Source organism: Rousettus aegyptiacus, unplaced genomic scaffold (genome assembly GCF_014176215.1).
Source record: "Rousettus aegyptiacus isolate mRouAeg1 unplaced genomic scaffold, mRouAeg1.p scaffold_m13_p_7, whole genome shotgun sequence".
NCBI classification, from domain to species: Eukaryota; Metazoa; Chordata; class Mammalia; order Chiroptera; family Pteropodidae; genus Rousettus; species Rousettus aegyptiacus.
In genome coordinates, this window is record NW_023416310.1 from 13,619,564 (window position 1) to 13,642,070 (window position 22,507).

A 22,507-nucleotide genomic window follows, 5' to 3' on the forward strand; every position below is an offset into this window, starting at 1 on the left:
TGGGGCATAGCGTCCTTTCTGTTCTCAAATCTTTACATTTAGTCCTTTTATATTTTAACTTTTTGTTTTTTAAATAACTTGAGACTTTGCAAAAGGTTTTAAGATGACAAAAAAAAAATTTCCATTTATCGTTAACCCAGATTCCTCAAATGTTAACACTGCAGAAGAGATGGCCATTTACCTTTAAATAAATACCTCAGATTGTACTTCTTAAAAACCAGGATATTCTCTAACATAATTAAATACAAACATCAGTATCAGGTAATTAACATTCACTGACAGAATATGATTATTTAGTCTATGAACTTTATTCAGATTTTTCCAACTGTCCCAAAAATGTCCCTTACAACAAAAGAAAATCCTGGCTCATTGGCTGCATCCTGTTTTCATGTCTCTTTGGGCCCCTGTAATCTGGAACAGCTCCTCAGTCATTTTTTGTCTTTGATGACACTGACATTTTTAAAGCATGCAGGCCAGTGCCACTGTAAAAATTCCTGCACTTGCGAAGATGAGACTCAGGTTGTGCTTTCCTGGCAGGAGTCCCATAGAGCAGGGGTCCTCAACCCCTGGGCTGCTGACCAGTAGCAGTCCGTGGCCTGCTAGGATCTGGGCCACACAGCAGGTGACCGACAGGCGAGTGAGGGAAGCTTCCTCGGTATTTGCAGCCACTCCCCAGCGCTAGCATCACCGCCTCGGCTCCACCTCAGATCATGAGGCATTAGATTCTCATAGGAGCACCGGTCCCTGGTGCCAAAAAGGTTGGGGACCACCACCATAGAGTGATACTGAGTAATTCTCAGTGCATCCTATTAAGAGACAGGGATATCAGCCTATCCTTTCACTGGTGATATGAATTTGATCAGTTGGTGAAAGTGGTGTCTGACAAGTTTCTTCACTGGAAGATTACTATGTTTCCTTTGTAATTAATAAATATTTTATGGGGAGATACACTCAGACTATGTCGATAGCCTCTTTCCATTAATCCTTCACCCATCAGTTTTATTGTAGATTTTTTCTTAATTCCCTGCTTTCTAGAGCTTTCCAAGTGTATATGAAGTTTCTTTTATCTCATCTCTACCTGAAACAATGGATGCTACGGCCGGTCTCCACTCCGCTCCGAGTCTTTCGAGGCATAGTTAAGATCTTAGGAACACACTCATAGCAACCTCTCGGGGAGGACCACAAAAGGACGCCCACAAATAAAAAGGAAACCAAATCTATTTTCCTTTTATATGAAAATGGCGGTGTATCCTTGAGAGATCTGAGGGGGCAGTGAGGAGCCGTAGATTGCATTACTTGTCTTCAGTGCTCAGGAAACAATGATCCAACATTCCACAGAGTTTTATATCAAAATTCCTGTATTTCATGGTTTAACGAACTCAGGGAGAGCAATAATATAAACATCTTGAACAGTTTTCTTTACATTTTTAGCGATTTAAAATATTTCGAATATTATCAGAAGAGATGTCCCTCCTCCCCCCACAAAAAAGAGTGCTCAGGTAAATTTCTGTCCCCCCTCTTTTTCAACCCCTAATACCCACCCCACCCCATCCCCAGACTTAAAGCTCTGTTCAGTCCCCTACTCGAGAGTCTGAATCCCTTGACTGAAGTCATCTGGAGAAACGTGACAAAAGGTTGGGGTGGGGGGCGGGGGGTGACGAGTGCCCCTCCAGCCCTGGGTACTGTAACACCGTCCTTACCTGCTGTGGAAAACAGGTGCGGACTGAGTGCTCTGTGTAACCAAAAGAAGGCCCTTCGAAGACAGCTGTTGGGAGCTTCAGAACTTCCTTCAGAAACTGGTCAAACTTGCTAAATATCATTAAGCCATTGGAATCTGACATCTGGGAGAAAACATCTATGAGAACAAAACCAAATAAAGTCAAACTATAAAGAAATGTCAACTTTCTGCAAAAGGCTCTATGTCATTTGTATACCAGTCAAAAATTATCATTAAAAGCATCGTAAAGTTATGATTTTTAGTTAACATGTATTCTCATTCTTATTAACACTGTGTGATTATGTGTTTATGAGGCCCCTCTCTCCCACCCACTTAGGATTCTACCTAAACATCAAAACAAATAACCACTCACGTATGTCTGTACACCTACTCTTTTAGAGTATACTAACTGAATGGTGTATGCTTTTTAAATTTACGTATATCTGTTTGTTCCAAGAAAAATTTGTAGCAGCATATGTTTATCTTGTAACGTTTATGTATGTATTTATATAAGGCATATGCATGTTTGAGCATATGATTATTAGCATATTGGTGATGGGGTATGAAAGAAACTATATTTGTATATCCATGTACTAATGATGTAATATATTCCCACAAAGAAATAAACTAAGAGGAAGAATATGGCATGTTTAAAATATTCCATCTTGTGAGTTCCAGAGCAGAATAAAAAGAACTCATATAACTCTTCCATCACAAGATACTTTGATACTATATAAGATTCTATTTTTCCATAAACTCTGACCCAAGCAGATGGGAAAGAAGTTCTCAATAATACTACTATTTCTTTATCGTCATGGAGTTTCCTTTCTCCAGTTATTTACTCCTCTCTTCTCATCCATAGTCAAGGAGGAAAAGAAAAATCTCTAGCTCAAAAACAACTTGACAAAGAAATGTGACCTAAACTTCCTTTCAAACTAATAAGCTTCCTTACAAATGAATTGGTGAATCAAATATGCACATACACACACAAAAAAAAATAATTTCCTGAAGCCTTTCCAAACATAGCATTTTGAAAAGTCATATTGTATATATTCACAAAGACCAAGAATATTAGAGATACATATGTAATAGGCTTATGTAATATACATAATGCACTACTCTTTAGGTTCAATTTGGGGGAATTTACCCCAAAACACTAGGTGTAGGAAAAAAAAAATTCAAAATACATTTATCAAAGGAGGATAAAATGTTAGGTTATCAACTCCACAGGGTAACTTTTAAGGCATTAGAAGGCAGGAGATTATCAAGAGGATGAAAATCTTCAGTATATCCTCTCACATCAGCTGCTAGTTTGTATTTTAAGGAAAAGTAATAAATACTCATGCAGGAGGGAAATATCCAACAAGAGGCTAAAAGAAGTATGGTCCTAGTGGAAAAGTAAAATCAATTAATTAACAAAGACTGTGCATCCCAAATTCTTACTATGTGGTCCAAGTGCCAAGCACTCTAATAGGTGTTTTGAAATGTTAAGTACGATACATGGTCCTTATCCCCCAAGAAACTTTCAATGTAGCTGGAAAAATAAGGTACACATGACGCAAAGAAGAATTAAGTGCTAAGCTTACTTTCGACAGAAAAGGCAGAGGCCTCACCATTTGCCGGGCACCACAATAAGTAACTGGCTGAGTCTGCCTGTGGCCACCCAATGCTCTTATCTCCTTCTTTAGTAATAAAACACTAATTTCACTTCATGCAGCGATATACCCAACTAAAAGAGTAAACTTCACAGCCTCCTTTTAATAAGCTTTGGTCATGTGACTACGTGCTGGCCAATGCAACTATAAGCAGAAGAGTTGTGAGGGACTTCCAGAAAAGCTAGTTAAAGACAGCTGGCTAAGCTGGAATGCACCTGTGATGGCTGAGCTCCAGCAGTCACCTTGTACTACATGGTATTCTAAATTTTGATGTCGAAATTATGCACTAGAATGGCACAAAAGAAAGATAGAGGAAGGCTGGGTCCCAGATGAACATGAAGCTAGCACATCAGCCCTGAACTACCTACTCCTAGAATTCTACATAAGAGAAAAATAAACCGCAACTTTGTTTAAGATACTATTATCCTAAGCTTTTGTTTTCCTGCAACAATCCCTAATACTAACTACAACTATACTTTATTAAATATTACCTCATTTTACTTTCATAAAAAGCCGTATGTGTGCACACACATGTATACACACAATTATTTATAATTTACAGATAAGGAAACTAGTTTAGAAAGGTTAACTTGCTTAAGGGCAAAAAGTAAGTGGCTAAATCAAGATTTAAACCCACACTTTTCTGACACCAAAGAAATTCCACTGTACCACACTTTTTCAAAATAGTTTAGAACATAGACAAGATCTTCAAGGAAGGAATTTAGAAGCTAAGCCTTGAAAACTAGGATTTGGAAAGATGAGGTCAAAACAGGTTGGGAGTAGGGGTTTGGGGACAGACACAATTAGAAAAGGATAAAAGTCTCTATGACAGAAATTTATACAGTTTATCTATTAGTGATGGTAAGCAGGAAACAATGTGTCAAAGAGAACATTCTATGTTAAACTATTTACATTGAAAAATAAAGGTAAATAAGGTTAAACAAGAAAAGTAAGGTATGAATGGAAATTTTAAAAGAGGAAAGCAATGTGGATTTGGTTTACAAACTCTTTAGGGAAGAAATATTTAGGAAACTAGGTCTCAAGAAAATTAGACTGTTAATGACTGGCAGGATGTACAAAAGAGAAAGAACAGGATTGAAAACATCAGCTACAAAACCTTATAAATAATGCCCGACTGAGGAAGTGAGAGTCTGGATTACAGCAGTGACAGTATTTGGGGGTGGGGTGAACTCCAAGACATGTCAATGCAGGAAACTGCAGTTGATGGCGAGGTAGACTAGGAAGTAAAGGAATTTAAAAAGTTACGATGTTTCTAAGTTTCTACCTTAGGTAAATGCTCACAACCCTCAGTGAAATAAATAAATTAAAGATAATGATAGCTAGCTTTGAACATAACTGTATTGGAACTATTCGGCAAATTTCCAAGTGGAACTATCCTGCAGGCAGTGAGAAACAGAGTTTTGGGCCACAGTTCAAGACTGCATATACACAGCCTTGATGACGTTACCGATTATATCAATAACTGATGCCCTCTGAAGGAGTGAGGAGCACAGTGGCTTAATTTTTAAATAGCTGGCTGCTATTCTTACAGGAGGAAATTAATCATCCCTTAAATCTGAACGAAAATGAAAGGTCAACATGGGATGCGGCAGACATGGCAAAGTGCCTACTACTCAGTATCTATTTTTCAACTCTCGCTCACCAGTCGAACCCTGACTGTGTGTGGAATGGCCACGTGCTCCACTTACAAAATGACTTCACAGCCTCTTTTGCACAGTGTAACTCTGGAGTGGATTTCTGAAAAAGCTTTTGTTTTCCTGATAGAGGCATCTCTTTCTTCTTTCTGCTTGGAATGAAGGCATGAGGTCTAGTGTAGAACAGTCACTTATGATCCTAAAGAGGAAAGCCACACGGCAGAGCAGGAAGACAGGTGGAACCCGAGTTTCTGATGACATCCTAAATTATGGTACCAACTTTGAACTTACCAGCCTAGGGACTTGTTTTTACATGAGAAAAATAAATCCCAATGGTTTTAAGCCACTGTTAGGTCAAGTTTTCTGTTGCCACTCAATGTATTTAAAACAGATAAACTAGCAAGTTATTAACTTGTAGCCATTAATGGTAGAAATATTCAAAATCAGAGACTTTAGCTACCAACTCTATAAATGCACTATGTACAACTTCGCAGACATAAAAACACATGTATATACACTCACACCAACAAATCTACATCTAACTCACTCAGAACAATAAAAGGAAGTGACTAGATCGTGAAATGACAAACTTCCTCCCTCCGTAAAGTATCATTTTCAGTTACACTGTTACTATGTCATGTGATAGATTCAAAGTAGTAGAAAATCATTTTTTAATTCGAGAAAAAAAAAACTATAACTAAATAGGCCCACATTACAATAGTAAGAGAAGAAGCAGAAACATGTTGGTTGGTTTTAATAAGAGAAATACTACTAGACACCAAAACTGGAGGTAGACCCCAAAACTGGAGGCATAGTTAAAAAATTACTTCATTTAGAAGTCATTATTTCTTATGGTACTGGGTTAAGAAAAGTATTTTTTAAAGATGAGGCTTCTATCTGTAAGAAAAATACTGAAAAGTGACTACTAATTTTTTTTTCTTAAATGAAGAATAACAATGAATCTAAGTTAGTGTGATTTACTACATACAGATAGAAACACCTTACCAAAGAAATGAGACAATAAAATTTAATAAAGACATCCAAAAAATTAAACTCATCCTCTAATCAAAGCCCTAACCCTTCTGGCATTACCAACTAAATTACTTCCCAGATTACTGGTGAATTTTCCCATTAATTCTATTTATACATCTCTGAAAGAAGTATGCTTAGTGTTTCTAGATAAAAATAAAGGCTTTCTCCCTTGTGAAAAACCCACAATCAAGCCCTTAAATACACATGTGTACAAACTTTAAAATACAGTCCTCTGTGAAATGGCAAAATAATGCTACTATTCTACCATTATAACGTACATTTCAGGGGTTTTTTTTCTGGTGACAATGACCCTGATTTTACTCATTGCATCTATCCAACTATCCACTCCTCTTCTGTCCTCCCCACACAACCAACCATACACTTTTGCAAGACGACAGGGCTACTTAAAATAAAGACTCAAGTCTATAAATAGAAAACCATTTTCTTTTATATGTTAACTTTCCCTGGCAAATGACTCTCATCCCCTGTCATCTTTCTACCAACTAAGCAACCTAACCTACAAAAACATGTATACATATATGCATGTTTACAAATACCTATATGTAACTAAATCCAAGTGCATATTTTCTTCCTAAACTCATGAACATTTCGACATCACTCATAAAGACAGAGTGAGGCTGGAGGATCGGAGACAGCATGTCTGGGCTTCCAGTGCTGACTCCGCCAGGGCTACCTTAGGTGAGTCTCCAAGTCTCCCATGGTTTTTGCATGTTTTCATTTTCCTTATTAGTAAAATGCAGATTCAGGATTTAATCTCTTATTTGCTCCCAGTTCTAAAACATTTTGGTTATATAAGAAATGTAAACATGGGCATCACTCATTCAAATTAAACGGCCACTTCCATCTAACCAAGAGAAACAACGGTTAACAGAAAGCAGTCAGGATAAATATGAAGTGACAGGTTATTCAAAGAAAAGTGCAGAGGAGGCTAAGGTTTGAACAGGTAAAATTGTTTGTTTATAATTTCAAAGGTTGGTCCCCTACAGTCTGTTAATGAAACATCAAGGAAGCAAACAATTGAAATGTCAGAACTACCAGTTCTGGGTAAACACAGAGAGAACCTCGAATCATATTTTCTCTGGCTACTCAAAGTGCTGTCCATCAAAAACATGCGAGAACATAAATAATATAAATTATCCTTATTATAAAACCATGGTTATGCTACACCGCAGAGAAAATACTTGCGCTCATTTTGGTATATTTTTTTCTTTTTCTATGTGCACAACAAATTTTTGTTTAAAACTATATTACATTCTTCATTCTGATCTGAAATATATTTTTAAAGGCTTTATTTTCAACCATATAGGTATCTCAAAACTTAACTGGGTTCTCACTTTTGGACACTAAAGCTGTTTCAAGTTTTCATATACAACAGGTGTTTCACCAAATATACATAAAACTTGGGGTACACCTCTGCTTAATTCCTTAGGATAAACTCAAGAAGCAGACTGAGTCAATGCATATGAATATTTATACAACTTTCCTGATATACACTGTTACACTGCCCTTCAAAACAGGAGCACCTGCTCCTCCTACCTTTTAGTGTAAGACAGATGGGGTTTGAATAAGGGGAGACTAAGTTTCTTAGAAAACAAGTAACAGAATTAGACAAAGTAAAGAAATCATTGTTAAATTAATTAACAATTAAGTATGATCTAATAAAACAGGCTTTACAGTCTGTAAGTTTGTCCTCTGAATTACTTGGGGGGGGGGGGGGTTACTGACATTACTGAGTTTTGGTCATGCTTATAATAAAATCTGTTCTCTGATTATAAATCTTTGGTACTGTGTTTAGAATCTTGACCGAAGTTACCTTTGGATCTAGGATACAGTCCCTAGTGGGCACAACAGTGAACCATTTCTATAAATAAATGATACCTGGGGACAGAAACTCTCTTACGAGAGATTTGAAAAATCTAATTAAGAAATGTTTCGAACTAAAAGTACGAATATTGGTTAAGTTATTTCAAATGCTATCTTAACACTAAAACGAGAAGACAAACAAAAAAAATAGAATAAAAAAGGAGAGGAGAGAAAATTATAGAAAAATAATCTAAAAAGAAAAAAAGCAGAAAGAGCAAAATAAAAAGAAGAAAAACAGAAACATATTTCATAAATTGGAAAACAATGGAATTAGTAGGGAGAAGAAAGTGAATAAATGGTCAAATACCATTTGATGTTACAATGCAGTGTTATATCTCAGTTTCGTCTACACTTAGCCATTTCAACTAAGTAGGATCTAGCTGAGAACTCAAAAGCCAGGGAAAAAAGGATTCTCACAACGGCCAAACCTGCCGGTCATACTACGAAAGCTCAAGTGCTTCTCTCATGACAGATGGATAACCACTTACATCCCTACTTTAAACAGAATACTAAGAAGTCTGGGTATGTTTCCTCTGTCAGTGGCATATCGAAAGTAAATCTGAAGCAAAGAGAGATCAGTAGAGACTGGTACTTGGATAATACCGTCATATCTACCAGTGATAAAGGACATACACACACACCATCACCATCACCATCACCAAGAACAAAACTCAAGAACGGAAAAAACAATAACCTGAAACTATAAGAAGTGACAAATAACCCAGAAATTCACAATTAGCCCTAATGCATCAGAGTGTGACATCCCTGTTTAAATTATGATCAGTGAGCTCTGTTTAAAACGGGAGGGAGAGACCACATTTAAAGCGGTCTCCACCATGGATGATTGAAAAGAGGAGATAGGCTTCAATACCTGAACATTTTATGATGTTAAGCATCTCATCCCCCAGCCAAAATAATTATGGTACAATAAAAATAACGAAACAGAGCTAGAGATGGTAAAGAAACTATAACTTTGAACATGAAGAAGATAAAAGAAACCATATTTAAATCTATCCGAATGATATAAACATGGTAATGAGTGACCTAGCACGGCTCGTACGTCATCAATCCATATACGTGTGCAATGATCTTGTATTCTGAGCACATTGACATGCCATGTTTGCCTGGGCGTGCATACTTTTGTGCCACTTGAATATTGGTCAATTGTGTTCCTCCGAGAAGTTCAAATACCACATCAAAAAAAAATTGCTGTCACCTGACCCTTTTCACATTGCACATAGTACTAGAAGTTGTACTTGTCCACAGTTACGACAGAGAATTGCAGTAATTTTAGTACTCAATCAACAATTTGTATTTGGCAAAATTTTTTCACTTATTATGTGCCAGGTACCAGCTCTCTGTAGGAGGAACAGATTTAATTGTAGAAGCTTAAAGACTCCAGAGTTATCTAGAAAGTGCATTTATATAATCAATTTCCTTTTTTCCCACCAGTTTCTGCATTACAAATAAAGATGGTGACGTATATTCTTCAGCATTATCATTATAAAACAAAATCCAATTTTCTTTTTCTTTGAATGAAATATAATTTCATCCATAGTCTATTATCTTCCTCAGAAAAACATCATGCTAGAATTAAGGAAATATTAAGAAATTTTATCCTGAAAGAGTAATATTACCATGTGAAAAAAACTCAAAACTGAATACTTAAATAAAACTATAATTTTTACTACCAAAAATCTGTTTTACATTGCAGCCGATTTTGAAATGAAGACAAACCGGATAACAGTTTAACTAAACATATTATCTAAGATCTTTCTTTAGATTATCGACATCCATCTCTAGCGAGCCCTCTAGGCTTTCCCACTCTCAATGTCACGGTCACATGTAAGAAAACACACAGAAAACGAATGCAGTGATGAAGTAACCTTGCCCAAAAGCTCACACTTGAATCTGATCAAACCTCTCTATATCTTTCAATTAAAATGAACAAATGTAGGACACGAAGGAAATCATGGGGACACAATCATCAAAAATGCAATCTATGGGAAGGAAAAGCTACCAGACACATGACCCAGTTTCCTCAGTTAACAATTAACAGGGTATCGCAACACTTCATTAAAGCCCACAGCTTCATTCTCGCCTCCCTGAAACCTGACAGGGTTTCTTACTCTCTGGAGTACTTATATTATGGCACTTTGATCATGATACTGTATCACATGTGTGTCCCTCACTACAGGACTGGTATAGCAGAGTACAACAAAGTAGCTTAGAACAGGACTCTGAAGCTAGAGAGCCTGAGTTGAAATCCCAATTTTGCCCCTCGGTTAACTCATCTATAAAATGGAGAAAAATACCAGCTGTTGTGCAAAGAAATTTTAAGAATTCAGTGAGAAAATGTACTTAAAGAACCTAGCACAATGCTTGGCATAGCTTAGGCAGTTAGTAACTATCTAATAAGTGAATAAATGAAAACCGTAAACAGAAAAATTTAGTAATTGTGAATTTTACCTCCTTTTGATTTCATCTAACCACCCTTCTACAGTATCTACTGAACAGTAAAGGGCCAAAATGGCCAATAGTAAGAAAAAAATTAGGAAAGATAACTGAAAAAAAAAAAACAAGCTGTCAATTTCTAAACAACTGAGCTTGGCTCTAAAGTGTTAAGAAACAGTTTAATCACAGCAAATACCACTTGATGAAGAATGGAGTTATTAATAACAGGGCTAATCATGATCAAATCTGGTAAGAGTAATCAAATTTATTTTCTAACTAAAAACAGTCAACATAATCATCTTCAAGTATAATTCTTAATAAAAAATTTTTTTAAATAATTTAAAAATACCAACATTACTCTTCTGAATCTCCCCAATTTCTCGATTAAAGAAAAACACTATACGAATTAATTCAACCAACTTTTCCATCTAAACAGCAGGTGGCATAAATTACATATACTGAACCAGGTGAGTGATACAGTGGAAGTAAAAGAACAAAAGAATTCAATATAGCATCATCCAAAATTCTGAAAACATTCATTTAAAATGTCCTAATTTGAAAATAAAGTTTTCAAGTAATATGAAAATACTTACATCTCAATTTGTCCAGCATTTTTCCACCACACATGGTTGCTAACATAGCTTTAACTGAAAATACCGTCAACTTGCCTCGGCCCTCACTGCAAAATAAATTACATTAGAAATAATTGCTATCTGGAACCACAAAAGCAATCGGATGTGTCACTAAAAAAGCAAGCAACCAATAAATTGATCCTTACCCTTACTGCCACAACATTACCTTGGATTTTTAGTAACCTGGATTTTTTTTTTTCTTTTGCTAGGTGAATGGTGCTAAAACTAACTTGAATTATTTGGAAATTAGTTTTATAAACATTCTATAAAGCAATTTCTACTGGCTGTGTAGGCAGAGGCCAAATGGATGAACCAGAAGTAAATTTCCATATCTATCAACTTAGCCCATTAAATCCATAGTTGAGGTATTTTAAGTATTTAAAACTGAAGCACCACCTGTTTTGAATAATAATTCGGAAATGTGTCCTTCCATAGCGATATTTTAACAAGTTTATTGTTAAGTACTAAACCAACAAAGTGCACACTGCTTAAAGATTTTATAGTACATTAATCTTTGTTTTTACTACGACAACCTTTATGTTACCACATTTATTCTAAGAAACCCAATCACATCTGTCTCAAATCTTCCTATACCACTAGTGTGAGAAAAGTGAAGCGGAAGGGGGAGTAACATTAATTCTTATTTAGGAACTGGAAAGATGAAATGTAGAAGAACATAAATGAATTACTCAAAGCAACGCTGCACACTGGCCGCACAGCCAAGACAGTGTCGGGCAAGGCCGCCGACCCTCAGTCCACTGCTCCATTCATTCAACTATGCCCTGGTTTCACCGCACAGGAAAACTTCACTAGCAGCTTTTAAAGTCATCATATGTAAATTAAAAGCACAAGAGGCTTTTGTGAGAATTTTATACGGCTTGGGCTTACACAGTTTCACAGTAACGTAGTAAAATACCTGTACAATAATAAGAACTATTATTACCTTGGTTTTGAAAAGCAAGTGTCATCCTATTTATATCTACTAACAGTCCTAAGAGAGCATCTCCCATTTTCCAGACCTTCTCTGTATGCAGCAAGATCACACCTGAAAAAAGGCAACTGGTCTACAAGACAGAAGGCTCTCAGAGAAAACGCAGTCAGGAAATGCCAATGTTTGCTACGGTCGGGTTTTTAATTACTATATTTCATTAAGTTTATTCATCAGATAAAAGAAAAATTCTGTAAAACTAGCTAAAATTAGGATGGGCTTAGAAATATAAATACTGTCCTCTGTCTTACACAGTACCTGAAAATATGGCACCTGGAAATGATAAGGAATATTCCCTATGTTAAATATGCATTGTGGTGTATGAGCCACGTCAGTGGCTATAAAAAGCATCCATTATGTTAAAAGGAATGAATTTCTAAGACTGATACAGAACTTTTATGGTGAACAGTTCCTTTTGGTCACCAACCATCCAAATGTTGAGTCTACATTTAAACAGACCCCGCCTTATGCGACAAGTATTCTTCCCAGTACCAAAGAATGAAGAAAGAAAAAAACAAAAACAAAAACAGAGATTTGCTTTCCCATCTTTCTTCGAAACCAAGACAAGGGCATATGCACCAGCTCCACCGATCGGATGCACTACCCTTGACTTCAAAAAGAAAACTACCAACTTTTAGAAGGTAGAATTCCCAAAGTGCACCTGGTGAGGACGGCAGCAGCCAGAGCAGTTACACTCAGTGCCCGGAGGCAGCGCCCACAGCTCAGCATCAGTAGTGTCTGGAGCACAAGCAGCAACACCTGGGCCCAGACTGGTGGCAGAGTGCTTCCTGAGACCACTCTGTGTGACTGAGCTGGGTTTTCGGCAGCGTGGTCTTCAAGCCTACGCTTTCCCAGCTCTCTCAGAGAGTCTTCAATAACACCCATATCCTTTTAAAAAAATGAGCTGGAGATGGTCTCTGCTGCTCGTAATGAAGAACTCGGAGGGAGGCAGCTTCTGTCCCGAAGTAAAGTGGCCCAGAAAGAAGCAGCAATGACAGAAAACATTCCTAAAGTCCAGCAAGATGGAAGACGTACTTGCTGCATAGCCGATGATGTTGTTAAAGGTAAACATTTTTTACAGACACAGATCTCATGACGCAAGAGTATCTGGGAAATTCCACAGGGGAAAGTAAAAATTAACCTTAGAAGAGATTTCCATAAAAATCAGGGTGCTGAATGCATGTGGGGGAAGAGAGGGAATTGTAACACAGAAAGGAGTTGTAAAGTGCCGACTGCAATCGATTTCTTGGCCTCTGTAGGACTTATATGGGTATTTGCTTCATAACAATTTATTATAAACTGTTGCTTCATTTTCTGTAGTTGTTTTCTGTTTCTCAACAAAAACTTTTAAGAAATGAATTCTGCACATCTGAAAAATGTTATTTGAACTCCATAATAAAATTTGCATTTAATTTTATAAAAATGAATCCTGGAAAAGTGAAGGTTACCATTAGTAGACAAAGCTAATGGTTTAAGGGGGTAAATGATGAAGGAGAAACCTACAGGTTAAAAGACACTTAAGATATACAGATATAGAAACTACAATGCACATAAAAATTTTTCCATAATAAAAATGTATAAAACAATAAAAATACCAAGGCCCAGGCCTCATCCTTAAATGTCCACTAATAGAAGACTGGCTACTCATGCTATCATTTAAAAAAATGAAAAATAATAAATAAAAGATAAAAATATATCTAAGATAGTTTACTAAGTAAAAACAAGGGCAAAGCATGGAACAAAATAATTGCTAGAATTCAGTCTTAGCAATTATGTTAAAAAGGAAAGAGTAAAAATATTCTCGTATACAGACAGTCCCTGACTTATGATGGTTCTACTTAGAATTTTTCAACGTTACGATAGATGGAACAAAAGTGACATGTATTCAGTAGAAATCATGTCAAATTTTGAAATCTGATCTTTTCCCCGGCTAGCCATATGCAGCAGGATGTTCTCCCACGATGCTGGAGCGCGGCACTGAGCCGCGGGCCCCTGACCGGCCGTGCGTGACAAGGGTAAACAACTGATACTCTGCAATGTAGTAGCAATGCATTTTTGACCTGACGATATTTTAAACTTATGGTGGGTTTATCGGGACGTAAGCCCACATTAACGCAAGGAGTATCTGTATTTGCTCGTATGTGTATGAATTATCTGTGAAAGGATCTAGAAAAAACAACACTGGCTGCCTCCAGGGTGAACAGGAGGCCGTCGAAGGAAAGCAATGAGGCAGGCACACTGCTCACTGCATAACCAGTGCGCATGCTCATCCCGGAAGAGGAGGTCCCCAAGGCACAATCGACGCTTCCCACTTAGCCACGAGAAAAAGAACAGCACATTAGATCCAAAACGGAAGGAAAAAAATAATGAGCAAGAGCGGAAATCAATAAAACAGAAAACGAAATGAGCAGAAAAGAAAAACAAAAATTAATGAAACCAAAGCTGGTCCTTCAAATAAATTGTGAATATTGATAAATCTCTATCCTGACTAAGAAAAAAAAAAGAGGAGACACAAATTACCAATATCAAGAATGAAACAAGAGTTATCACAAGTTCTATAGACATTCAGAAATGATAAGAAAATATTTTTTAAAAAACTTTATGTGCATAAATTCAACAACTTGAATGAACTGGACAGATGCAAACCACTTCTTGAAAAACACAAAACTACTAAAGCTTACTCAAGAAGAAACAGATAACCAGAACAGTCCCATTTCCATTATAGAAACTGAATCTGGTGAATTATAAACACAAATGAAAGCAGAAATAATTGCATTTCTACACTAACTCTTCCAGGGAATAAACAAGCATTATTTTGATACCAAAAACAAAGACATGAAAACAAAAGAAAAGTTGGGGTGTCCCTCATGAATTCAACAAAATGTGATCAAGTCAAATGTAACGATATATAAAAAAGAATAAAAATCACAACCCAGAGAGCTTTAGCCCAAGAATGTTAATACTGATTTAACACTTGAAAATCAATCAATATAATTCACCATATTAACAGACTAAAAGAGAAAAGCCATATGATCATCTGAATAGACGAGGATGACAAAACTCACATCCACTTCTGATAAACACTCTCAGGAACCTAGGAAAGGAATGGAACTTCCTCAATCTGATTAGGGCATCTTAAAAAAATAATAACAGCTAACATCGTGCTGAATAATGAAAATCTAAGTGCTCTTCCCCTAAGATCAAGAACAAGTCAAGGATGGCTGCTCTCACCGCTAGTAGACAGCATCACACCAGAGAATCCAGCTGGTGCAACAAGGCAAGGAAAAAAAATAAAAAAACATAGAATGAAAATGAAAAAATAAAACTATGTCCACTCTAGCCAGTATAACCATCTACGTAGAAAATCCCAAAGAACCTAGGGAAAAAAATCTACAGACCCTACAAAAAAAAAAAAAAACTATAATAAGGGATTTCAGCAAGGTTGCAGAATATAAAGTCACATACAAAATTCAATTTTATTTCTACAAACTAGCAAAAGATAATAGGGAAAACAATAGCACCAAAAATATTAAAGCATTGATAAAAATTTTAAAAAATGTGTTCAAGATCTATAAAATGAAAACTACAACATACCGATGAAAGAAATTAAAGTCACAGATACACCATGTTCATGAAATCAATGACTCAGTATTGTTAAAATGTCGATTCTTCCTAAGCTGATCAGAATCTTGTTGTGACTCAATGCAATGCCAATCAAATTCACAATAGGATATTTTTGTAGGAATCAACAAGATAATTCTCCTTAGAGATGTAAACCCATACAAATCTCAATGAGGTATGAGATTTGCATGCCTAAAGTCCACCCTGTTCTTAGTATGATAAGTTCCTCGTGTTATTTTAATATGCATCTAGAGCTGAGAACCACCAACATAGAACTTTGAATGCAATACTAAGACTTGGGCTTCTATTTCGCAAGCAATCATAAATCAAAAGACATAATAAAAAAACTAAAGTAATCACGCTGTTTTGCACAACACTTTCTGGCTCCAAATCTTACATTCTTCCTTCAAAGAGACAAAACGGTATCTATTCCATATTGCAGAGAAGAACCCTATGTCATTCATCTATGCAAACAGGAAAATGTGGCAAAGCCCAGTATATTGGCAGGAGAGCCAAGTCAAACTTTCGGCTCTGCTCTTGAAGAAATTTTTAGCCCATAGTACCCATCAATAAACATCATACAACAGGTCTTAATGACATATTTATTTCTAAAAATTTTAATAGTTGGCAATTAATACTTCTTAATCTTCAAAATGCTTTAGAAACACACAACAATTACAACATTTTGCATCCCTTACTCAAAACATTCTTTTAACTCTGTTGCACATAATAGCCCTAAATTCAGAAGGTCTTACATTCAAATACAGAAAAACAGATATGCTTCTCGATTAACCTAGATCAGCACTAAAACACCTGTATCCTTGTCCACTCATTAGGATTATTACTAGTCTCAATGGCTAATCTCAGATCAAGTAGTTTGTAGATGCAATAACGGAATCATGCATTGACCTCTCAACAAACTATTGTCAGTAGCATGTGGTCCCTTAACTCATCATCTCTCATATCTACTTTCCAACCATTCTGCCTATTCACAAAAGCAATGGAGCAATCGCCACATGTAATCTCCCACCCAACAAACCATGGCTCTCCTCTCCTCTCTGCCTGTATTCAATGTGGGGTGTGCAAGTGTAAGTGTGCTTAACACTGCATGCTTTACTGAGGGTTTACTGAGGGGGAGGGGATATGCATCTAAGCGTAAATGTGTAACTCAATAGGATAAAGGGAATGTGTAAGTAAGGTTAACAGTGTTTTATGTATGGGGAAAGGAGAGGGAGCTGAGATTAAGGATCACAGTAAATGTGAGGGGGGTGAATTCTGCAGACAGGAGAGATGTGGGAATGATGCTTAGTGAGCTTCTATGTTTCAGAACCTGTTTTTAAAAAGTATTTAACCATGCATCCTGGAAATGCGGGTGTGGGCTTGGGTCTTAATTATGAACAAATCTTCCCCACTTATAATGCTTACCACCACTTACAACTTTAGGTTCAAGATTTCAACTATTAAAAGGTTTATTGACCCTTCAAAAGGAAACATAAACAAGTTAGTAAATAAATAAAGATAGTTATAAGTACTTATTAAGATACTTACATAAAAATCTACATATAACTTAGCATAAAGAAATAATCATCTGACAAATAACTGAAGGGATAGTCTCACAATTCTTACTTCCTCAAATCATGTTATTTATATTTTTTTTGCTTCAAAAAGAAAAAGAATTAGCTCCCTCCTCTCAACTATTTGCTCTCAGCATTTACTCCTTTGCTCTGAATGCTTTTCTTGGCACTGAAATTCTTTGGTCTAGTCTAGGCCCAACGACAACTTCCTATCACTTCCCCCAAAGAAAGCAAAGGAGGAATGTCGCCTTTACTTTTCTAATGTTTCTTTGGAGCTCCTGCTTTCTTCCTCTACAATTAAAGGCGCAGAGAGAAACTGCCGTCACTTAGCCTATAGCCCAGTACCCTATGGTTATGTCCTTCATCCAACTGATTCTTTTTTCTTAGAAAAAACTCATTCTTGATCCTTCCCACCAGACGCATCTGCCTTTACTTTATATGCACTGGCCAAGTTATATTCAAAATTGAATAGTCAGCTGCCCCAGACCATGGCACACCTAACCTCACCCGAATTCACGTTTTCAGTAATTCCAAGGAAAAGCCCACATTCAAAACAGAATCAATTCTCTTCAAACAAGATTGGGAAAGATATTTAACCTTGTTTCACTACAAAAAAAATGTGACTCACTTAAAATCTGGCCTCTGACAGCTGCAGGGTTGATTAGTAGGTCAACATTTAAGAAGTGACACAATGAACAGTAAAGATAAACCCCCACATAAAGACACTAAAATGAAAGGAGAAACAGGTAAGATTTGTGAGGGTGACAAGAGAAACTTGTTATTTTAACCCCACCCAAGCAGAATCTCTCTGAGGAGCATCTTCCCCGAGGGAGGAGCATACTGATTCTTTCTCAAATCTATAATTCACTTCCATAGACGTATCATTTTACAGTCTGACAATAAACTGTGCACATGACTTCTAAAAAGAGTTCTTATTATCCATCCCTGAGGAAATACCATGATTAGCTCTGGGCCAAGCTAAGCAGACAGTGAGTCACCCTGAATAAACATATGTTTGAACACACAGGTACCTTGAGAAGGCTGAAATGCTCACCTGTGCCCTCCGAATGGGAATTGCTCATTTCAGTTAGGTAAAGTCTCAAACTCTGCCTATATTTTGATATTTAAACTCACCTAATCTAAATGATGTTGATAGCTTTGCACTATCAGAGCCAGCTATTCAAATTAATACTTTTGAAAACAAGACTAAAGGGAGCATTTTTCTCTTACGAAAGCAAGCCGTTTAACATCTTCAGCAAACAATTGTGGATGCTGCTAACCATAAATCAGTACTTTTTGCATGAAAATAGACTTCTACTTTAGAAACGCTATTACCAGTCCAATTATCACATATAGTTAAGACTAATAAGAGCATTTCTCTTTGATCTTCAAAAACTCATATTTTTCCAATTATAGTAATCTTAATTTATAAAACTTCACAGTGAATGGATTATTCAATAATCAACTGCAAATCAAGAATCCATTTGGCAAATGTCAAGCAGCTTAATCAAGTAAAATCAACACAGAATATTATTCAATTTTATCATAATCAGACTGCATAATTTTCATTTCAATCTTACAAATATCTATTAAGAATCTAGAGCTGTGTTTATCGAGGAATGAAAGAAATATCAGGTAGAATCTCTGCTCTCAAGGACTTTTAATCTTATTGTGCACTTACTGTGCATTCTATATAACTCAAAGTCTAAGTAATGATACAGACAAGTACTGTAAGTCATCGAAGGGATGAAAATGGGGTTGGTGATTATAAGGAAGGCTGCAGAGGTAAAAACTTAAGTGGAGAGGGTAGGGGAAGAGGGGAGGACAGACAGACAGGAGGCCAACCAAAATGATGAAGGGAAAAATGAGCATGTCACGTTGGAAAAATTAAGAAGTGCCACAAGTAGATTAGAGGTTGGTGTGAGCAAGGAATTCAGGACAGATATCATTAGGCCCTAACTGAGGAGTATGAACTTCATTCAAAAATCACAAGGTTTCTGAGGTGGGAAATTACATGATGAAAATAGTGTCTTCTTCAGGTTAATTCGGAGGTGAGTGCTCAATGGACTAGACAAGTCTCCCTATTATCACTTCTCTCTTTACTTTCAGAGAAAAACAAAGACAAAGAAAAAGCAAATGACTCAGAAAAAGTATTCCTCTTGCCCTTTCTTTAAAAAAATAATCTTATAAAAAGGAAACTAAGGGTTGCCTTTCCTAAAAAACAGATAGATAGATAGATAGATAGATGGATGATAGGTGATTGATTGATAGATGATGATAGATAAATGATAGATGATTGATAGATAATGATAGATGATTGATTGATAGATAGATAGATAGATAGATAGATAGATAGATAGATAGATAGATAAATGGTCAAATTTTTTCTAGGCCTGTATATCCTGAAATCAAGAGGATTAGCACAAACACGTGACTTCTCTCAGGGGAAACATGACAAAATAAAGAGTAAGTGTTGGGTAGAGTAATAAGTGAACTTCAAGTTCACTCACTTCTGCTCCCTGAATAGCTCTGCCACCGAGCACCAGGACGGGGGCTCAGTGAGATGGTCTCGGTGGTGTTCACATGACATATCACATCCCGACACCCACAACGCCATTCAACAGGGCAGGGGCTGCCGTGCAGGCGATTTTGCACCAGGTTTCCCTACGATTTCACCTTTTTTAAGACATTCACAATGCCTAGCTCGTCCTCCACCATCCATCCCCTGGAAATTTCCGAAAGGAACAGTCAGATCCTTGTAAGAGCTAGATCCTTATAAAAATGCGCTACCACCGGGGGCGTACAAAACTTCCCATTCAGCACTAGTTCTCGCCTACTTTAATTTGGCTGACTTTCTTGTCATCTTAAATCTATCTAAGAACAAGCAAGAATATTAGTAAATACTGTACATGAAATGTTTGTGCCTCCCAGGAAATTCTAGTTTTGTTTAAAAATCACTAACAAGGAAGGCTGTAACCTAATACTATCTTTTTTTTTTTTTTTCAGCAACATCATTCCATAATACGCTAGCTGGGCATACTCAGAATTTAAGAAATATATTTGCTTTTATTTAAAATAAACTAGTATGTTTTTGCTTTGTAGTTTTTTTTTTTTTAATATTGTTTTGTTGCTAGAATCGGTATTAAGAGGGAACTATGGAAACTTTTAAATATAGCCAAATTAAACTGCTACAACAGAATTTAAAAATAGGCCATAGCCGTATTTCCAAACTACACAGGGATTTTTTCATGTAAGTCCATAATAAATTAGATGTGTAAGAGTCTTCACCCTACTGCAGGCTTTCGCTTTCTCTGAATCAGGGTCCAGGAAACCTCTGACCTTCTGCTCCTAACCTTGGCTTTCCCATTCTCCCTTTTGCTAGCTCTCCACTCTTCCTCCTCCTCCTTTCTACAGCCATAGTATTTAATTTATTCAACATAACTATAAAATCCAAGTTTATAATCTCTGCTTTATCATTTCAGTAGGTGATTTTTATTTCCGACCTAAGAATATTATGAAATTAATTTCTGTTGTGCAACCCCGACATGATTTACAGTGAGTCGGCGTCATGAGAAGATGCCGCTTGATGCTCACCCCCGAACGACGGTTTTTACTGAGATTTTTGGATCAAAAGAGTCATGCCTTGGACAGTATTAAAATTAACCTCATGGATTATACTAAGTGAAATAAAGCAGACAGAGAAAAACAAATAGCATATGATTTCACTTATAAGTAGAATCGAAGGAACCAATAAATGAACAAACAAAATGAAAACAGACTCACAGACACAGAGGACAAACGGATGGCTGCCAGATGGGAGGGGGCTCGGGGGCTGGGTGAAAAAGGTGAGGGGATCGAGAAGTGCAAATGGTAGTTATAAAACGGTCGCAGGGGAATCAAGTGCAGCACGGGGACTACTGTCAATAATACTCTAACAACTACCCGTGGTATCAGGTGGGTACTAGACTAACTGGCGGGGTCACTTCATAAACTATATAAATGTCTAACCGCGATGTTGTGCAGCTGAAACTAATACGAAATAATACTGCATGTCAACACTAATGGAAAAATAAAAACTTTTTAAATAAAAAATCTGATTAACCATATGGATTCACTAATCAAAATTGCTAAAAAAAAAAAAAAAAATAGCATCGGAATTCGGGGACGTATGTCTCATGTAAACTCTTATTTTAAAAATTCAAATTTCTTTAAAAGTTTTCCTATTCAATGAATAGAATATCTAACTTGATCGCATCTTATAAAAATGTTGTGAATTTAGTGAGTGCCTATGTTGTAACTTGGCTTTGAAACTCGTATGGTTTTACCATTACAGTATTATAAATTACAAATAACATTCTACAAATGTATAAACTCAAAGTAAGTATACAGAGAGAAAAATGAAGCAGAGAGAACTAACCCCTTCAAATCAGATGGCTGACAGTATGCGGGGATCAGAAATCTGAACTCTTGGTTCCTGAAACACAGACATTACCCTCTGTGCCTCCATCACTTATGATATCTTTTTTGTTTTTTATCATAACAACTTAAATCTCCATAAATACAAATAGAGCAACTCATTTCTGTTTTAATTCAGAGTACATTTAAATAGTTTTCTTCTACGGTTGTAAAGTTTTTAAGACAATGTTCTGCACTGAATAAAATTAAAATAGGGTCCCAAACATAAATAAAGAAAAAACAAATCATTATAGTACTGGGACACTTGCTGTTACCTAATAAAGTTGAGTTATCTTTAAAAGTCAAATAGAAACCTGCATAATCAAATTCACAACTTGGTTCTATTTCACTAGATAGAGAACAGCTATATTAAGGCATCTACATTTTTTACCAAACACTATGTCTCAAGTGTGTGTCTTCATAACATCACAGAGCCTAATATGTGACATGCCCCAGGATAGTACACCCACCAGTCTTTAGAAGGGACTTATACTGAATAATTTCCTTTCTAACTATGATTCTAAGTGGATAACCCTTAGCAAGGAAACAAGGAAGAAGAATGATTAAGGGACAAACATTCTTAAACAGAAGTAAGCATGTAAGGTACTAGCCTGTCGTACGCAGCAATCATAAAGTTAAGGAGGAGGCTGATGGACTGTTCCACACTGATTTGGTGAGTAGAAGGAAGGCGCTTGTTCAGCTGGTAGTATATGGAGGAGATGACAGTTTCGAGGCGGGACACACTGACCTCCGTGCTATGGTCCAGTGTATTAAGGCCATTGTCTCTGAAGGCTTCGATCATGTTCCAGATATCAACAAGATGCACTGAAACACAAAGAA

The 22,507-nt window shown here is 36.5% G+C and overlaps 1 protein-coding gene across 23 annotated transcripts in view; it reads right to left on the reverse strand.

The window, feature by feature from the left end:
* DTNB (dystrobrevin beta) overlaps nucleotides 1-22,507 on the reverse strand; it is a 178,459-nt gene that overhangs the window by 126,203 nt on the left and 29,749 nt on the right. For 22 of the 23 annotated variants that reach the window (XM_016121733.2, XM_036223988.1, XM_016121726.2 and 19 more), the window contains 3 exons: nucleotides 22,279-22,492; nucleotides 10,991-11,076; nucleotides 1,701-1,855 (listed from right to left, as the gene is read on the reverse strand). In XM_016121733.2, coding sequence (XP_015977219.2) covers nucleotides 1,701-1,855; nucleotides 10,991-11,076; nucleotides 22,279-22,492 — 455 coding nt within the window. The remainder of the gene's footprint in view (nucleotides 1-1,700; nucleotides 1,856-10,990; nucleotides 11,077-22,278; nucleotides 22,493-22,507) is intronic. The other variant, XM_036223991.1, reaches the window with a different exon arrangement.